The sequence below is a fragment of the Heptranchias perlo genome, chromosome 10 (assembly GCF_035084215.1).
Source record: "Heptranchias perlo isolate sHepPer1 chromosome 10, sHepPer1.hap1, whole genome shotgun sequence".
NCBI classification, from domain to species: Eukaryota; Metazoa; Chordata; class Chondrichthyes; order Hexanchiformes; family Hexanchidae; genus Heptranchias; species Heptranchias perlo.
In genome coordinates this window covers 6,227,268-6,244,396 of record NC_090334.1, presented here as the reverse complement: position 1 = coordinate 6,244,396, position 17,129 = coordinate 6,227,268, and the positions used below count along the sequence as shown (strand labels likewise).

The 17,129-nt window shown below is 44.6% G+C and overlaps 1 protein-coding gene across 4 annotated transcripts in view; it reads right to left on the bottom strand.

Annotated features, from left to right (window-relative positions):
* LOC137326256 (neutral alpha-glucosidase C-like) overlaps positions 1–17,129 on the bottom strand; it is a 159,656-nt gene that overhangs the window by 21,893 nt on the left and 120,634 nt on the right. For all 4 annotated transcript variants that reach the window (XM_067991177.1, XM_067991178.1, XM_067991180.1 and 1 more), the window contains 4 exons: positions 13,584–13,685; positions 10,020–10,263; positions 7,436–7,500; positions 2,795–2,871 (listed from right to left, as the gene is read on the bottom strand). In XM_067991177.1, the coding sequence (XP_067847278.1) occupies positions 2,795–2,871; positions 7,436–7,500; positions 10,020–10,263; positions 13,584–13,685 (488 nt within the window). The remainder of the gene's footprint in view (positions 1–2,794; positions 2,872–7,435; positions 7,501–10,019; positions 10,264–13,583; positions 13,686–17,129) is intronic.

Here is a 17,129-nt window from a genome sequence, read left to right as displayed (position 1 = left end):
CTGCAACGTATGAGGTAGACAAGGTTGGCCGAGTCACAGGAGTATGAACCATGGGTGGTGTCCTCTTGTGTGATGGTTCCGCACCCATGAGGACGGCCTCAACCGGGATGTTGGGTTCATGTCACGCTACATGTAACCCCACCAGCGAAAAAAAGTTATCTGTTTTTAATACAACTGGACATTCTCTCTCTCTCTGTCTTTGTAATCTGACCCATTGTGTATTCAGTATACTGGGATGTAATGTTTTCTGTGGCTAACCTGTCTGAACACCAACGACACCTTTGATTGCTGTGATCGTCTCCCAGCCGAGATGTGAAAGGGGGCAGTTGGAAAGATTATCTGTAATCACCAAGCATTGTTCTCTGACTATATATGCTATGCGTTTTTAGAACCCTTCACTCACCTGACGAAGGAGGTAAGCTCCGAAAGTTGTGATTTAAAATAAAACTGTTGGACTATAATCTGTTGTTGTGCAAGTCCTTACATATGTCTTGCAGAGGTTGCCGTGGCAGGGTTGTGTGGTGTCGTGGATGCTGTTCTCCTGAAAGCTGGGTAATTTGCTGCGAACGATGGTCTGTTTGAGGTTAGGTGGCTGTTTGAAGGCGAGCAGTGGAGGCGTGGGGATGGCCTTAGCGAGGTGTTCGTTGTCATCGATGACATGTTGAAGGCTGCGAAGAACATGGCGTAGTTTCTCCGCACCGGGGAAGTACTGGACGACGAAGGGTACTCCCGTGTTTATCTTCTGAGGAGGTCTATGCGATTTTTTGCTGTGGCCCGTCGGAACTGTCGATCGACAAGTCGAGCGTCATATCCCGTTCTTACGAGGGCGTCTTTCAGCGTCTGTAGGTGTCCATCGCGTTCCTCCTCGTCTGAGGAGATCCTGTGTATTTGCAGGGCCTGTCCATAGGGGATGGCCTCTTTGACATGGTTAGGGTGGAAGCTGGAGAAGTGGAGCATCGTGAGGTTGTCCGTGGGCTTGCGGTAGCGTGAGGTGCTGAGGTGCCCGTCTTTGGCGGAAATTCGTATGTCCAAGAATGAAACCAATTCTGAGGAGTAGTCCATGGTGAGTATGATGGTGGGATGGAACTTGTTGATGTTATCGTGTAGTCTCTTCAGTGATTCTTCGCCGTGGGTCCATAGGAAGAAAATGTCATCGATGTATCTGGTGTATAGCGTTGGTTGGAGGTCCTGTACAGTGAAGAAGTCGTGCTCGAACTTGATTTACATGGTCTTGGTTATAGCCTGGATTTACATGGTCTTCGGCCTGGATTTACATGGTCTTGGTTATAGCCTGGATTTACGTGATCTTCGGCCTGGATTTACATGGTCTTGGTTATCGCCTGGATTTACATGGTCTTCGGCCTGGATTTACATGGTCTTGGTTATAGCCTGGATTTACGTTGTCTTCGTGATGGTGTTGATTTATGCAGTCTTGGTTTATGGATCTGGTTGTGGCATTTGAAGCTCAGCTCTGGACTGAATAGGATACTGAGGCTACACACTGCTGCTGGGCAATTGGATTATTAGCTCTGACTCGGGATTATCACTTGTTCCCATCCCGTCACCTCTAAAACTCCCTACCAAAAATACTTTTCCTTCAAAGGCCTGTTAAAAAAAACCTCACGGCCTAGAAATTCAGGAATGATCTCTGCGTACGAACGGGTAGTCCTGAGCCGCATTCAATATTGGGCATCGGACCTCATTTAACTAAGTCCAGTAAGCTGCGGAAACTTACTGGGCATCCCCAGGAAGCTTGCTGGTGAAGAAGCTTGGGGCTGCAACCAGGAGAGTGATTGGGAGGGGGGCGATCAGGAGAGGAGGGGGCGACCGGGAGAAGAGGGTGGCTGGGAAAGGGGGGGGGGCTACGGGAAAAGAGGGGGGGCTAACTGGGTGGGGGGGGGGTGTGACCGGAACAAAGGTTGTGGGGGGGGGGGGGAACCAGGACAAGGTAGGGGGGCGACCGGGAGAAGGCGACCAGGACGGGGTTGGGGGGGAGGGAGCAAGCACTCTTGCACCTCCGGGCTCCACATAAAGGTAAGTATTCTTTAAACATTTACTTTTTGGGTGGCGGTCTGCTGCAGTCCTTTTACTGACTGCCGGTTGGGGCACATGTAGATCTGGTTTTCCTGGACACCTATTCTTTTGTCTATACCAATATGACAGGCGGCGTACTTCCAGCTGGTAATGAGCATGCGCCTCCTGCCCGCCATGTTGGAAACTTGAGACGCCCGTTTATCCATTGAACTTATAGGCCTCTTTAACTATGTCTTTCATCTCCTAGCCTCACCAAAAATATCCTCCTCAGTATCAGCCTCTCCCTCATAAAGTGCAGTGAATCAGTCTTATACTTGAAGAGCAAGATGTCAGGAGTGGGGAGGAGAGAAGAAAAAAAAGAGTGAAAATAAAAAAACAACACCTAACCTTCCAAAAATAATTTACTCTCCAGTAATTGAAATTGAAAGTTAATTTCCACTTTTCATTACTCCTCATCCAGAGAGTGGTGAGAATGTGGAACTCGCTACCACAAGGAGTAGTTGAGGTGAATAGCACAGATGCATTTAAGGGGAAGCTGGATAAGTTAATGAGGGAGAAAGGAACAGAAGGATATGATGATAGGGTTAGATGAAGTAGGTAGGGAGGAGGCTCGTGTGGAGCATAAACGCCAGCATAGACCAGCTGTGCCGAATGGCCTGTTTCAGTGCTGTAAATCCAGTGTAATTCTGTGTAATTCATTGACACAATTATACAGCAGAGCTAAAGGCCTACAGATACACCCAGATGGTCGTCAACTCACCTCCCCTGTCCCAGGAAGAAACATGTTCACTTCTCTGACCCCAGCTTCAGTCACAGGGTGCACCAGCAAGGCTTCTCCTACAGATTACAAGAACAATAAATAAATCCACATTTGGTTGGTGAATTTACCATTAGTTTGGGCCAGTAGTGTGTTCTGCTTTCATGCTTTTGAGTGCCCCTGCCAATCACTTCCCTCATCCCTCCATCATTGGGAGGAGACCGTCTCATCCCTCCATCATTGGGAGGAGACCGTCTCATTCCCCCATCATTGGGAGGAGACCCTCTCATCCTCATTGGGAGGAGACACCCCTTATCCCCATCATTGGGAGGAGACCCCCTCAATCCCATTATTGGGAGGAGACCCCCTCATCCCCAACATTGGGAGGAGACCCCCTCATCCCCAACATTGGGAGGAGACCCCCTCATCCCCAACATTGGGAGGAGACCCCCTCATCCCCAACATTGGGAGGAGACCCCCTCATCCTCAACATTGGGAGGAGACACCCCTCATCCCCAACATTGGGAGGAGACACCCCTCATCCCCAACATTGGGAGGAGACACCCCTTATCCCCATCATTGGGAGGAGACCCCCTCATCCCCATCATTGGGAGGAGACCCCTCATCCCCAACATTGGGAGGAGACCCCCTCATCCCACCATCATTGGAAGGGGACTCTCTCATCCCCATCATTGGGAGGAGACCCCCTCCTCCTCATCATCATTTGGAGCAGACCCCCCTCATCCCCATCATTGGGCGGCTAGCCCCTGATCTGTATAATAGGAAGTAGACTCTCCCTCAGTCTCATCAGAAGGAGGGCCCCTACATCCCCGATAGAGGGAGGAGACCCCGTGATCTGCATTATATGCAACACCCTCATCCTGATCTCAGGAAGGTGATCCCTCATCTCCATTGCAGGGAGGAGGCCTCCTCATCCCGATCAGATAGAAACACCCCTCATTCCCATCGGATAGATTGCCCCCCACATTCCCATCGGATAGATGCCCCCCTCATTCCCACCGGATAGATGCCCCCCTCATCCCCATCGGATAGATTGCCCCCCACATTCCCATCGGATAGATGCCCCCCTCATTCCCATCGGATAGATGCCCCCCTCATCCCCATCGGATAGATGCCCCCCTCATCCCCATCGGATAGATGCCCCCCTCATCCCCATCGGATAGATGCTCCCCTCATCCCCATCGGATAGATGCCCCCCTCATCCCCATCGGATAGATGCCCCCCTCATCCCCATCGGATAGATGCCCCCCTCATCCCCATCGGATAGATGCCCCCCTCATCCCCATCGGATAGATGCCCACCTCATCCCCATCGGATAGATACCCCCCTCATCCCCATCACATAGATACCCCCCTCATTCCCATCATATAGATGCCCCCCTCATCCCCATCAGATAGATGCCCACCTCATCCTCATCACATAGATACCCCCCTCATTACCATTGGATAGATACCCCCCTCATTCCCATCGGATAGATACCCCCCTCATTCCCATCGGATAGATGCCCCCCTTCAACCCGATCTTTCTCTGGACTTGAATGTTTCAGGGAGAAAAGGCAACATTCCCAATAGCACCATCTCATCTCCATCAGTGTGAAGAACCTTCATTACTTCTTTCAGCAGTGGGATCTGAACTAAAGTTTAAAGGCAGAGGGGCAGGCAGTTGTATTTCTTGATTAATTGTTCTGCTAAAAATGCATAATAACAGTGCTGAGAATACAACACTATTGGAACCCAGTGTTAGGATCAAGCACTCGCAGATTAGCTAAAACACTGGTATGGTGCAGAGTGAAGGTTCCCTTGCTCTGCCCCAACAAGGTGCCCTAACTCTAGCTTCTGAACCTGTGACAGTTTCATTTCCATATTCAATTATCTTATGCTCGCTCTTGAGTGAGATGCCTATTCAGCACCAACTTCTCTCTGCAATTTTGTTTCAATGGTTCTTGCCTGCTAGGAAACAGGTAAGCATTATCCAACTCAGTTCATGTTGGACACTTCTAGTCAGCGGAGCAAAGAGACTTTTGTCCCATCTGGTTAGACTGGATTTGGACCCAAGTCCAAATAAAAGGATAATGTGCTAACCTCATATTATAACCATCACCAAGATAGCAATGTTATCCTCCTCTGTCCATACTTTATCCCCACTGAAACCCTTATTCACACCTTCATCCTCTCTAAATATTATTTCTCCAAAGCCTTCCTTGCCAGCCTCTTCAAATCTACTCTTCATAAACTCCAAATTGTCCAAAACTCCGGCACCTGCACCCTGTTCGATACTAAGCCCATCACTTCCATCCTCACTGACCTACTCTGCCTCCTTATCCCCCAGTATCTTAAAATTCTTGTCCTCATCCACAAATGTCTCCACGGCCTTGCCCTAAACCTATCTCAGGAACCTTTTCCAGCCTTACATTCCCTCTCATGCCCTACAGTCCTCCGGCTCTGGTCTCCTGTGCATCCCCTTTACTCAATTATTGGTGACAGAGCGTTCTTATCGGATATATTGGCCTTGGAGGAAGTCTAGACTCATTTACTAGAATGATACCTGGACTCCAAGGGTTAAATTACGAGAAGAGATTGCACAAACGAGGGTTGTATTCCCTGGAATTTAGGGGACTAAGGGGTGCTTTGATTGAAGTTTTCAAGATAATTAGGGAAACTGATAGGGTAGATTGAGAGAAACTATTGCCGCTGGTTGGGGAGTCTAGGACTAGAGGACATAAACTAAAAATTAGAGTCAGGGCTTTCAGGAGTGAAGCTAAGAAACACTTCTACACACAAAGGTAGAAGTGTTTCTCTCTTTTGCAAATGACAGTTGATACTAGCTCAATTGTCAAGTTTAAATCTGAGACTGATAAATTTTTGTTAACCAAAGGTATCAAGGGATATGGGGCTAAGGCTGGTATATGGAGTTAGATCACAGATCAGCCATGATCTCATTGAATGGCGGAACAGGCTTAAGGGGCTAAATAGCCTACCCCAGTTCCTATGTTCAGCCCTATCGACCCCACTCTCTGGAACTCTCCCATCAAACCCTTTCACCTCTTGTCTCCCTCCTCTACTTTAAAAGCCTTCTCAAAACCCATCTTTTCTCCCAACCTTTCGGTCACCTCTCCTAACCTTCCCACAAAGGCTCTTCTGCTTCCTTTTCTGAGAAGTGGCCTGTGGCATTGTTTGTTACATTAAAGATGCCACATAAGTTCATGTTGTTGATGTAACCAATTGTGTCTCCAGTCTCTGGAATAGTGTTCTAACCCAACGCATCACCCTCGCCCCATCAGAGGAAGGAGATCTTCACCCTTTCCATCAGCTTTGGGTTTGAAGCAATAAAAAGACAGTGCATTAACTCATTCTGTCACCCAACCCATACGGTATTGTTAATCAATACTGCTCCCCCAATTCACCTCTGTCAGCCTCTCTCGTCCACATGTTCTCCTTCAAAAATGCAGGGAAAGTGTGCAAGGTTTTTGATGAAAATATAACCGACTGATCAGCTGACACCCAAGGATATAAGGATCAAGTGCAGAATCTGGCAGTGTGAACTCTCATGTCCCTGACACCTGAATTTTCTATTACATCTAAGAAAAAATGTTTAGGGACTTGTGACCTCTTTTTAAATCAAAACTCAAGTTTGTTTAATTTTAAAGCATTTTGTCTGGAACTTTTTTAAGCAAGGATACTTTTCTCACTAAACTGTGTGTACATTAGTGATGCAAAGGCAAGAATAATCTATTGAATAACTGTGCAATACCTAAAGAAAAATATATGTACATTTATAGATGTCAATCAAGTGCCCCTGATATAATAGCATTACCACTTTTATGCCTTAAAGCTTCCACCACCCTTTCAGGCACTGCATTCCAGATCACAACAACTCGCTGTGTAAAACAAATTTCTCCTCATTTCCCCTCTGGATTTTTTGCCGAATGTCTTAAATCTGTGTCCTCTGGTTAAAATCCCTCCTGCCAGTGGAAACAGTTTCTCCCTATCTACTCTCTTAAAACCCCTAATAATTTTGAACACTTCTATTAAATCTCCCCTTAATCTTCTCTGCTTTAAGGAGAACAACCCCAGATTCTCCAATCTCTCCACATAATTGAAGTCCCTCATCCCTGGTACCATTCTAGTAAATCTCCTCTGCACCCTCTCTAAGGCCTTGACATCCTTCCTAAAGTGAGGTGCCCAGAATTGGACCCACTCTAGCCGAGGCCTAACCAGTGTCTTATAAAGTTTTACCATAACATCCTTCCTTTTGTACCCTATACCTCTATTTATAAAGCCAAGAATCCCATATGCATTTTTAATAGACTTCTCAACTTGTCCTGTCACCTTCAAAGATTTGTGTGTGTGAACCCCCAGGTCTCTCTGTTCCTGCACCCCCTTTAAAATTGTACCATTTAGTTTATATTGCCTCTCCTCATTTTTCCTTCCAGAATGCATCACTTCACACTTCTTTGCATTAAATTTCATCTGCCATGTGTCTGTCCATTTCACCAGTCTGTCTATGTCCTCCTGAAGTCTACTGTCCTCCTCACTGTTTATGACCTAGCCAACTTGCAGAATATGGTTGCAGTGAATAATTGGGCAAGTTATTGGTGTCCTAACAGGTTGTTTTATACTGTACCTATCATGTACTCATCATCAACTGCAAATGTGTTGGCCTCCTCAGGAAACTCCACCCATAAAGGCCTGTGAAGAGAAGTGCCACCAGTCACTTACTGAAATCATAAGGGAACAGCATCGGTAACTCATAGGGTTCAAAGAAAAATTGGGGTTACAGGGGGTTTCAACCAGTCACTCAATCGGTTCAAAGAGAAATGGTATCAGTCAGTCACTGGGGTCAAAGAGAAAATTGCAACAACAATCAAAAGCAAAATACTGCATATGTTGGAAATCTGAAATACAAACAGAAAATGCTGGAAATACTCAGCAAGTCAAGCATCATCTGTGGAGAAAGGAACAGAGTTATATGTTTCAGGTCAAAGACCCTTTGTCAGAACTGGAAGAAGTTAAAGATTTAACAGTTTTTAAGCAAGTATAGAACCAGGGAAAGGGGAGAGGAGGAAAGAACAAAAGGGAAGGTCTGTGATAGGGTGGAGGGCAGGGGTGATTAAATAACAAAACGGATGATGGTGCAAGGCAAGGAGGGTGGTAATGGGACAAGAAAAGAAATAAAAGGTGGGTCTAGAGGAGCTGTAAATGGCAACAGCAGAACCATTACCACCACCTGTTGGCCAAAAAAATGGGAGCAGTGGTTATGATCTGAAGTTATTGAAATCAATGTTGAGTCCAGATGGTTGTAAAGTGCCTAATCGAAAAATGAAGTACTGTTCCTCAAGCTTCCATTGAGCTTCATTTGAACAGTGTAGGAGGCCAAGGACAGAGAGGTCAGAGTGGGAATGGGACGGAGAATTAAAATGGTAACAATCACTCACGTATTTAAACAGAAACTGTATGATTACTTATAGAATCACAAATATTACCGCTCAGGGGAAGGCCATTCAGTCCATCTCACCTGTGCTTATGCTAGCTTTTCAACTGCAGCTATCTACTCAAACCCCCTTCTGATCTTTTCATATTCCTCCTTTTCAAATATATTGGGTTCCTGAAAGGTGTGGAGTATTTCTAACTATTTCGCAAGCTCATTAACTCTGACACTCAGGTAGGTCCAGCTGGAGATATTTCTTGCACCTGTGGTTGTGCTGGACACTCAAGGTCGGCAGGAACTACCACAAGTTCCTCACAACACTGATTTCCCTTAAACTGCCACACTAAATGGATTCAAAATAAAATAACTTAAAGTCACCACACTTAAGCAGAGAAGTATAAGCCAATTTTAAAATAGTGCCCACTGCACTGTTGAACCGAGGCTGATCCTACAGCAATAGTCAGTTTCAAGATGAACTAATCACCTGAGTAATTAATGAGGGAACCTAATTGAGACATGTTACTGCATACTAGTTTCTAAGTTTCAGGGAGCTGATAAGTTTCAGGGGAATCAATTAGTCCTGCAATAGGGAAACATCTGGGTATACTTTATCTTTTTAATTGGGGTTTCTTTAGAATTATGAGATTGATACAGAATCAAAACAGACTTATAATTAAAGACTATTGATAAGTTAACAAAGTACGGGAGTAGTACTGATCTCGTTAGCCCAATGGATAAAGTTTGTTAAGAAAGGAAACCAGTTTATTAACTAAAGTTATTGATAAGGAACACGTTCAATTTAATTCTACTTATATGGTGTTGTATTTTAACTTTCATGTAATGCAGAAATGTGTGGATCCTCATGTAGAGGGGGTGAAAGAAATGTATAAAAAGAGGCAGTTTGTACGGATATCTTTTGAGTAGTAGATAGAACATTTAATCATAAATAAAAGCCTTCTTCTAACACTTGGGCAGTTTAACCCAGTTCCTAGCAGGTACAGGTCTACAGTGAACAAGATAAGGTTTAGCATAAATTTAGCGCAAGTTGAGAACCTCGATCAGAGAAGCCCTGAGGAATGCTGGTATGAGAAATGAAAATGTCTACACTGGTGTAAGTTGCAAGGCCTATGCAGTCAAGACTAATGTACATTGCTAGGACAATGCAGAGGGAACTTTGCTCGGTATTGGGTTGGGTTGGGTACTTGACTTGCGAGTGTTTAATGTGGGTAACAAAAGTGGAGAACAAAATCCATTTATATGGACATCAAAAAAACTCCACTCAGGACACAAATGTCATAACCCACAAGGCATGTGGTTGAGTCACTCACTATCAATTCCCAGCGCCTCTAGTGTGGCTTTTTCTAAAGCCAAGTAGAGCATCAGAGTAGAGGATTTGTTGAAAAGGACACATTTACCAGTATATTGAGTAAAAGTTCCCTGGGTAACTGAGTTTAGTAGGCAGTGGGTAAGGGCTAGCCAACAGCCTAAGACAACTCAACAGCAAAGAAGAATGGCCACTTGGGTGAGATACCAGAGGGCTGCTGGCACCCAAGGAACTGGATCCTGACAAACATCTTCCGGTGAGAGGTGGAGGGGAGATTTGAAAATCAGTTCCTCCAACAACGTGATAGCAATCCAATCCAGGGTTCATACAGCTAATATAAATCACAAACTGTCTGATCTGAACCTCTCGCCTTGCAATTCCCATAAAGCTCTCTGTAGATCACTATGTGCCAATGAACACCCTCTGTTTATTGGAGAGTGTGGTGGTGCTGTTTACCTGATTACCGGCTCTGCCTTAGTGTGGGCCATGTAGAAGAGCGTGTACCAGAATGGCAGCAGGGCGTAACGCTCTCGAATTGTTTCCCGGATGATCCTGGTGTTTTCCTCTCCAAACAACCACGGCTCTCGTCGCTTTGTCTCCGTGTGGGAATGGTTCCTGAAGAAAGGCTGATATGCGCCTGCCTGGTACCAACGAACAAGGAGCTCTGGTTCAGGGCTCTGTACAAACCCACCTACATCAGCTGAAGAGAAAGCAGAACATTTTGTAAAGGGCAGAAGGTAGAACAGAGGGCAGGAGAGCACCAGCCTACTTCTTGGGACATCTTCACCTCTTCAGAGAGTTTTTGAACAGACACAGTTCCTTTAAAAGCCAGGAAGATGAAGGCTTTGAAAACACTGCCACAGCGCTGCCATGTTGGGTCTTGTGGAGAGGGCTCACTGCAGTAGACATTATGCAGAGGCAGATGTAACGATCCTCCTCCACTCACAAACAGTGTACTGGGTCATGGAACAAAATTTAACACTTAAGACACTGTCCCGTTAAATTTCAGAGGGCAGAGTTGCCCTGGTAATAGTCAATTATTAAGTTGCAATACATTAAACTCTTTTGTCCCCTAATGTGGTGGCAGCAGATATACTCCCAATGGCAAATGCACAATGCCCAAACAAATGGCTTTCATCCTTTTTATTTAATTTTTCCCTAGATTACAAGAATGACTATACTTTAGTAAGTACTGAATTGGCTATAAAGAACTTTGGGACCTCCTGAGGTCATGGAAGATGCTATATGAAATGCAAGTTATTTTTTTCTGTCTCCCCTTCTCAGGTCTCTCTCCCCTACTTGCCAATTTATTTCCTGACCAATTAGATGGTCGGATGCCCTGCTCTCAGGTAACCGGCCCCCATAAGGGCTCTCCTCTGCTCCCTCTTTTTATTAGATTCCTGCCCTTGACTTTTTGGTTCAGATAAGCATTCACTATTTGGGGAAGTGAAGAAAGGGCATCTCCCTATGTCATCCTGCTCCATCACAGCACGCAGTACAAGCTGTTTCGGATGACAGCATTCTGCTGCGGATGACAGCATGGTGTGCACGTGCAATTCCATTGACTTAAGGAGTTCTTCACATATTTAATTCTGAGGCTTTTCTCCAGCTGCCATTGACATTCCATACTACACAGCATACATGTCTGGATCAGTACTATCTATTATAATATCCATTACCAAAGCAGAAAAAAAATCATGAGGCCAAGGAAAGACGCGGAACTAAACAAAAATTTTTGTTGTTATTTTAAAGATGACCCACTCTTTGTTTAGTACTTTTCCCCCTCCCTTGCTGGTCTCTCCCTGACATGTATTATTTGCAGCTGATGCAATGTGCAGACAGTCAATCCTCAGACCACTGCCAATGCCACTCACATTGTCCTCTGGGAGTGCATGAGGATAGCCTGAGGGTGATCTCGCCCTGATTGTCTCTATCTCCATGTGGGAAAGTTCCTTGTTCGGCTGGTACTTCACCAAGTGATTCCCACACAATGCTTGGGGAATTTTGTGCCGGGCTGTATCCCACTGCTCCATGATGAAGCAAATCGATGCTCCAACAATACAAGGTAACAGCTTGGCAGAAAAGTGCTGGCGAGTCACTCAGTCACACAGACTAGAAGGCTCCAGGTTTGGCCCGGTCTGAGCTGAGTTAGCTGATCTCATCCAAGGCAGTGGTTGGGGCACCATAAATGGTATCTATTCCCTTGTGATTGGGAAAGTGAAAATAAAACAGCCAGGGTTTCGGATCCTGATCACTATCTAGAAAGAAAGTGCTGATATAGAAGATGAGTGAGGAAAGGATTTGGATTGGCTCTGATGCCCCTCCCACAGTCGAATTGTCTGGCAATATTTGACCCTGAGATGAGCTTCCGACCACATATCCCTTCCATCATCAAAACCGCTTACTTCCACCTCCGTAACAATGTGTGTCTCCTCCCCTGCCTCAGTTCAGCTGCTGCTGAAACCATCATCCATGCCTTTGTTACCTCTAGACTCGATTATTCCAATGCTCTCCTGGCCAGCATCCCATCTTCCACCCTTCATAAACTTGAGCTCATCCAAAACTCTGCTGCCCATATCCGAACTCGCAACAAGTCCCGTTCAGCCATCACCCCTGTGCTCGCTGACCTACATTGGCTCCCGGTCTGGAAACGCCTCAATTTTAAAATTCTCATCCTTGTTTTCAATTCCCTCCATGGCCTCGCCCCTCCCTATCTCTGTAACCTCCTCCAGCCCTACAAACCTCCAGGATCCCTACGCTCCTTCAATTATGGCCTCTTGTTCATCCCGATTTCCATCGCCCCTCCATTGGCGGCCATGCCTTCAGCCGCCTAGGCCCTAAGCATTGGTATTCCCTCCCTAAACCTCTCTGTCTCTCTACCTCTCTCTTCTCCTTTAAGACGCTCCTTAAAACCTACCTCTTTGACCAAGCTTTTGCTCACCTTTCCTAATATCTCCTGATGTGGCTGGGTGTCAAATTTTGTTTGATATTGCTCCTGTGAAGCGCCTTGGGACATTTTACGACGTTAAAGGCGCTATATAAATGCAAGTTGTTGTTGCTGTATTCACTGTCTAGGCTCATGTGTGAAGAATGGGCACTTGGACAAGGTACTGGAGTGGTGCCAGCACCTGTAGACCTGTACCCAGCAAGAATCATAACCTTCAGGAGAGGAGGAGAAAATGTTGGGAAACAAAAGACAAGTGAAAACAAAAATTTCAAAAATATATTCCCCATTTGTGATCTCTTTTAGACTGTTACAACTACATATTAATAATGCTGGTGCAAACCCAAGTTAGCCATTCAGCCACTCAAGACTGCTCCGCCATTCAATTAGATCATGCTTATTTGTACCTCAACTCCATTTACCTGCCTTAGTTCCATATCCCTTGATACCCTTACCTAACAAAAATCTATCGATCTCAGTCTTGAAAGCTCTGATTGTCCCAGCATCCACAGCCTTTTAGGGCAGAGAACTGCAAATTTCTACTACCATTTGTGTTCCAGAATTCAAAAGCCAGCGTTCTAGCCCAGTGATTTACCTAGAGTCCCATGGCTGCGATGTTTAACAGCTTGGTTAAGTGGTAGCCCTCTCACCTCTGTGTCAGCAGGTTGTGGGATCAATCCCAGAGACTTGACAATATAATCCAGGCTGACATTTCAGTGCAGTTTTGAGGTAATGCTGCACTGTCGGAGGTGCCGTCTTTCGAATGAGACATTAAATTGAGGCCCTGTCTGCCTATCCAGGTGGATTTGAAGGATCCCGTGGCACTATTCGGAGATGAGCAAGGGAGTTCTCCTGGTGGCTTGGCCCACATTTGTCCCTCAGCCAACAGCACTAAAACTGATTAAATGGTCATTTATCTCATTGCTATTTGAGGGATCTTGTTATGCACAAATGGTCTGCCACATTCACCTATACAACAACAGACAACACTTCAAAAGAACTCCATTGATTGTAAAGTACTTTGGGACACCTGTGGATGTGAAATGTGCTATATAAATGCAAGTTCTTTCTCTTACCTCCACAGAATGAGATGCCAGTTATACTGAGATTAAGTAGCATCGGGATGGAGATTTTAAGGTAACTCCACTCAGCTACATTGTCTCCTGTCCATACTGCTCCTAATAAACAGTACAAACAGGGAATGAAAAAGCAAGTAGAGCAGTAAATAAGTCATCCAACATTGTCATTTTTATGATGCAGTTCTTTTTTTTTTACACACACTTCCATTTTCTCCTCTTGTGAGGGGCTGACTCTTGCTGGTGTTCAGTGCCACAGGCCAGTCACCCTCTGGCACCTCACCAAAGAGGCCATTCTTCATATGTGAAACCAGATGGTGAGTACTGGGAACCTATTTCACTGTAGTGAGCATCACAACAGAACCTGATCCTGCCCACACCCGACATCCTCAAACGTGCATTTGCCAGCAGGTGTTGCTGACGGCAGTCAGTTGCAGGAAGCGTGGCTGATTTTTCCCCTGTCTAACCCAGTAGTACTGAGGCCAAGTGTAGAACCCCAACTTCTGTCTTGTATAGAAATGACTAAAGCTTGGCTAGGTGCATGGTCATACAGTTCACTGTAACTTCAACAGAGGATCAGTGACTGGCGTAATCACCACAGGTTTACAGCGTGACTACAGAACGATACAGTCGGTAATAATTAGAATCAGATCATTTGAACTGGGCTCAGGACTAAGTTGTGTCTTCAGGCTCCAGTTTATCTCTCTCATTTTGTTCCCCATTTCTGCCTCCCAATTCGCTCCTCTCAATCACAGGTATAACTGTAATATTACTGCACCAGCTCTATTTTAGCTGCACTTGAAAGCATGGGGGAATAGAAAGCCATTCGACCTATCAAGCGCACAGCCTTCACACATCATTTACAATCAACCTGACCTTAGATTCTACTCCACTTGTTTAGACTCATGGAATGCATTTGAGAGGGTTTCCTTGAGCAAAACGTCATGGAACCAATGAGGGAATAGGCTATTTTTGATCTTGTATTGTGTAATGAGACAGGGTTAACTAGTAATCTCACAGTAAAGGATCCTATGGGGAAAAGCGATCATAATATGATAGAATTTCACATTAAGTTTGAGAGTGAAGTACTTAAGTCTGAAACTAGAGTCTGAAACTTAAATAAAGCCAATTATATAGGTATCAGGGGCGAGTTGGCTAAGGTATATTGGGAAATTAAATTAAAGGTATGACAGTTGATAAGCAATGGCAAACATTTGAAGAAATATTTCAATATTCTCAACAAATATACATTCCATTGAGAAATAAAATCTCCACAGGAAAAGTGATCCATCCGTGGCTAACTAAAGAAGTTAAGGATAGTATTTAGATTAAAAGAAGAGGCCTATAATGTTGCCAAGAGGAGTAGTAAGCCTGAGGATTGGCAGAGTTTTAGAAACCATAGGAACAGGAGTAGGCCATTCAGCCCCTCGTGCCCGCTCCACCATTTGATAAGATCATGGCTGATCTGTGATCTAACTCCATATACCTGCCTTTGGCCCATATCCCTTAATACCTTTGATCGCCAAAAAGCTATCTATCTCAGATTTAAATTTAGCAATTGAGCTAGTATCAATTGCCGTTTGCGGAAGAGAGTTCCAAACTTCTACCACCCTTTGTGTGTAGAAATGTTTTCTAATCTCGCTCCTGAAAGGTCTGGCTCTAATTTTTAGACTGTGCCCCCTACTCCTAGAATCTCCAACCAGCGGAAATAGTTTCTCTCTATCCACCCTATCTGTTCCCCTTAATATCTTATAAACTTCGATCAGATCACCCCTTAACCTTCGAAACTCTAGAGAATATAACCCCAATTTGTGTAATCTCTCCTCGTAACAACCCTTGAAGTCCGGGTATCATTCTAGTAAACCTATGCTGCACTCCCTCCACGGCCAATATGTCCTTCCGAAGGTGTGGTGCCCAGAACTGCTCACAGTACTCCAGGTGCAGTCTAACCAGGGTTTTGTATAGCTGCAGCATAACTTCTGCCCCCTTGTACTCCAGTCCTCTAGATATAAAGGCCAGCATTCCATTAGCCTTACTGATTATTTTCTGCACCTGTTTATGACACTTCAATGATCTATGTACCTGAACCCCTAAGTCCCTTTGGACATCCACTGTTTTTAACTTTTTACCATTTAGAAAGTACCCTGTTCTATCCTTTTTTGATCCAAAGTGGATGACCTCACATTTGTCTACATTGAATTCCATTTGCCACAGTTTTGCCCATTCACCTAATCTATCAATATCGCTTTGTAATTTTATGTTTTCATCTGCACTGCTTACAATGCCACCAATCTTTGTCATCAGCAAACTCAAATATGAGACTTTCTATGCCTTCATCTAAGTCGTTAATAAATATTAGAAACCAGCAAAGGACTTCCAAAAAATTGATAAAAAAGGGAGAAAACAGATTATGAAAGTAAACTAACAAGAAATATAAAAACGGATTGTAAGAGCTTCCACAAGTATGTAAAAAGGAAGAAAGTAGCAAAAGTAAATGTTGGTCCCGTAGATGCTGAGACAGGAGAAATTAGAATGGGGAATCAAGAAATGACAGATGCGTTAAACAAATATTTTGTATCTGTCTTCACAGTAGAAGACACAAAAAGCATAACAAAAATATTGGGGAACGAAGGGGCTAATGAGAGTGAGGAACTTAATTATTATCAGTAGAGATAAAGTACTTGAGAAACTAATGGGACTAAAAGCCTATGAATCCCCTGGACCTGATGGCCTACATCCTAGAGTTCTAAAAGAGATGGCTGCAGAGATGGTGGATGCATTGGTTATGATCTAGCAAAATTCTCCAGATTGTAGAACGGTCCCAGCAGATTGGAAGGTAGCAAATCCAACCCCGCTATTCAAGAAAGGAGAGAGAGGGAGAAAACAGGGAACTACAGGCCAGTTCACATGATATCAATCGTTGGGAAAATGCTGGAATCCATCATTAAAGAAGAGGTAACAGGGCACTGAGAACATCTTAATAGGATTAGGCAGAGTCAACATGATTTTATGAAAGGGAAATCGTGTTACACAAATTTATTAGAGTTTTTTGAGGATGTAACAAGCAGGGTAGATAAAGGGGAACCAGTGGATGTAGTATATTTGGATTTTCAAAAGGTAATTGATAAGGTGCCACATTAAAGGTGGTTATGCAAGATGAGGGCTCATGGGGTTGCAGGTAACATATTAGCATAATAGAGGATTGGTTAACGGACAGAAAACAGTGAGTAGGGATAAACGGGTCATTTCAGGTTGGCAGGCTGTAATTAGTGGGGTACCAGAAGGATCGGTGCTTGGGCCTCAGCTATTTACAATCTATACCAATGACTTGGATGAAGGGGCCGAGTGTAGTGTATCCAAGTTTGCTGACGATACAAAGCTAGGTGGGAAAGTAAGCTGTGAGGAGGACACAAAGAGTCTGCAAAGGGATATAGACAGGTTAAGTGAGTGGGCAAGAAGGTGGCAGATGGAGTATAATGTGGGGAAATGTGAGGTTATTCACTTTGGTAGGAAGAATAGAAAAACAGAATATTTTTGAAATGGGGA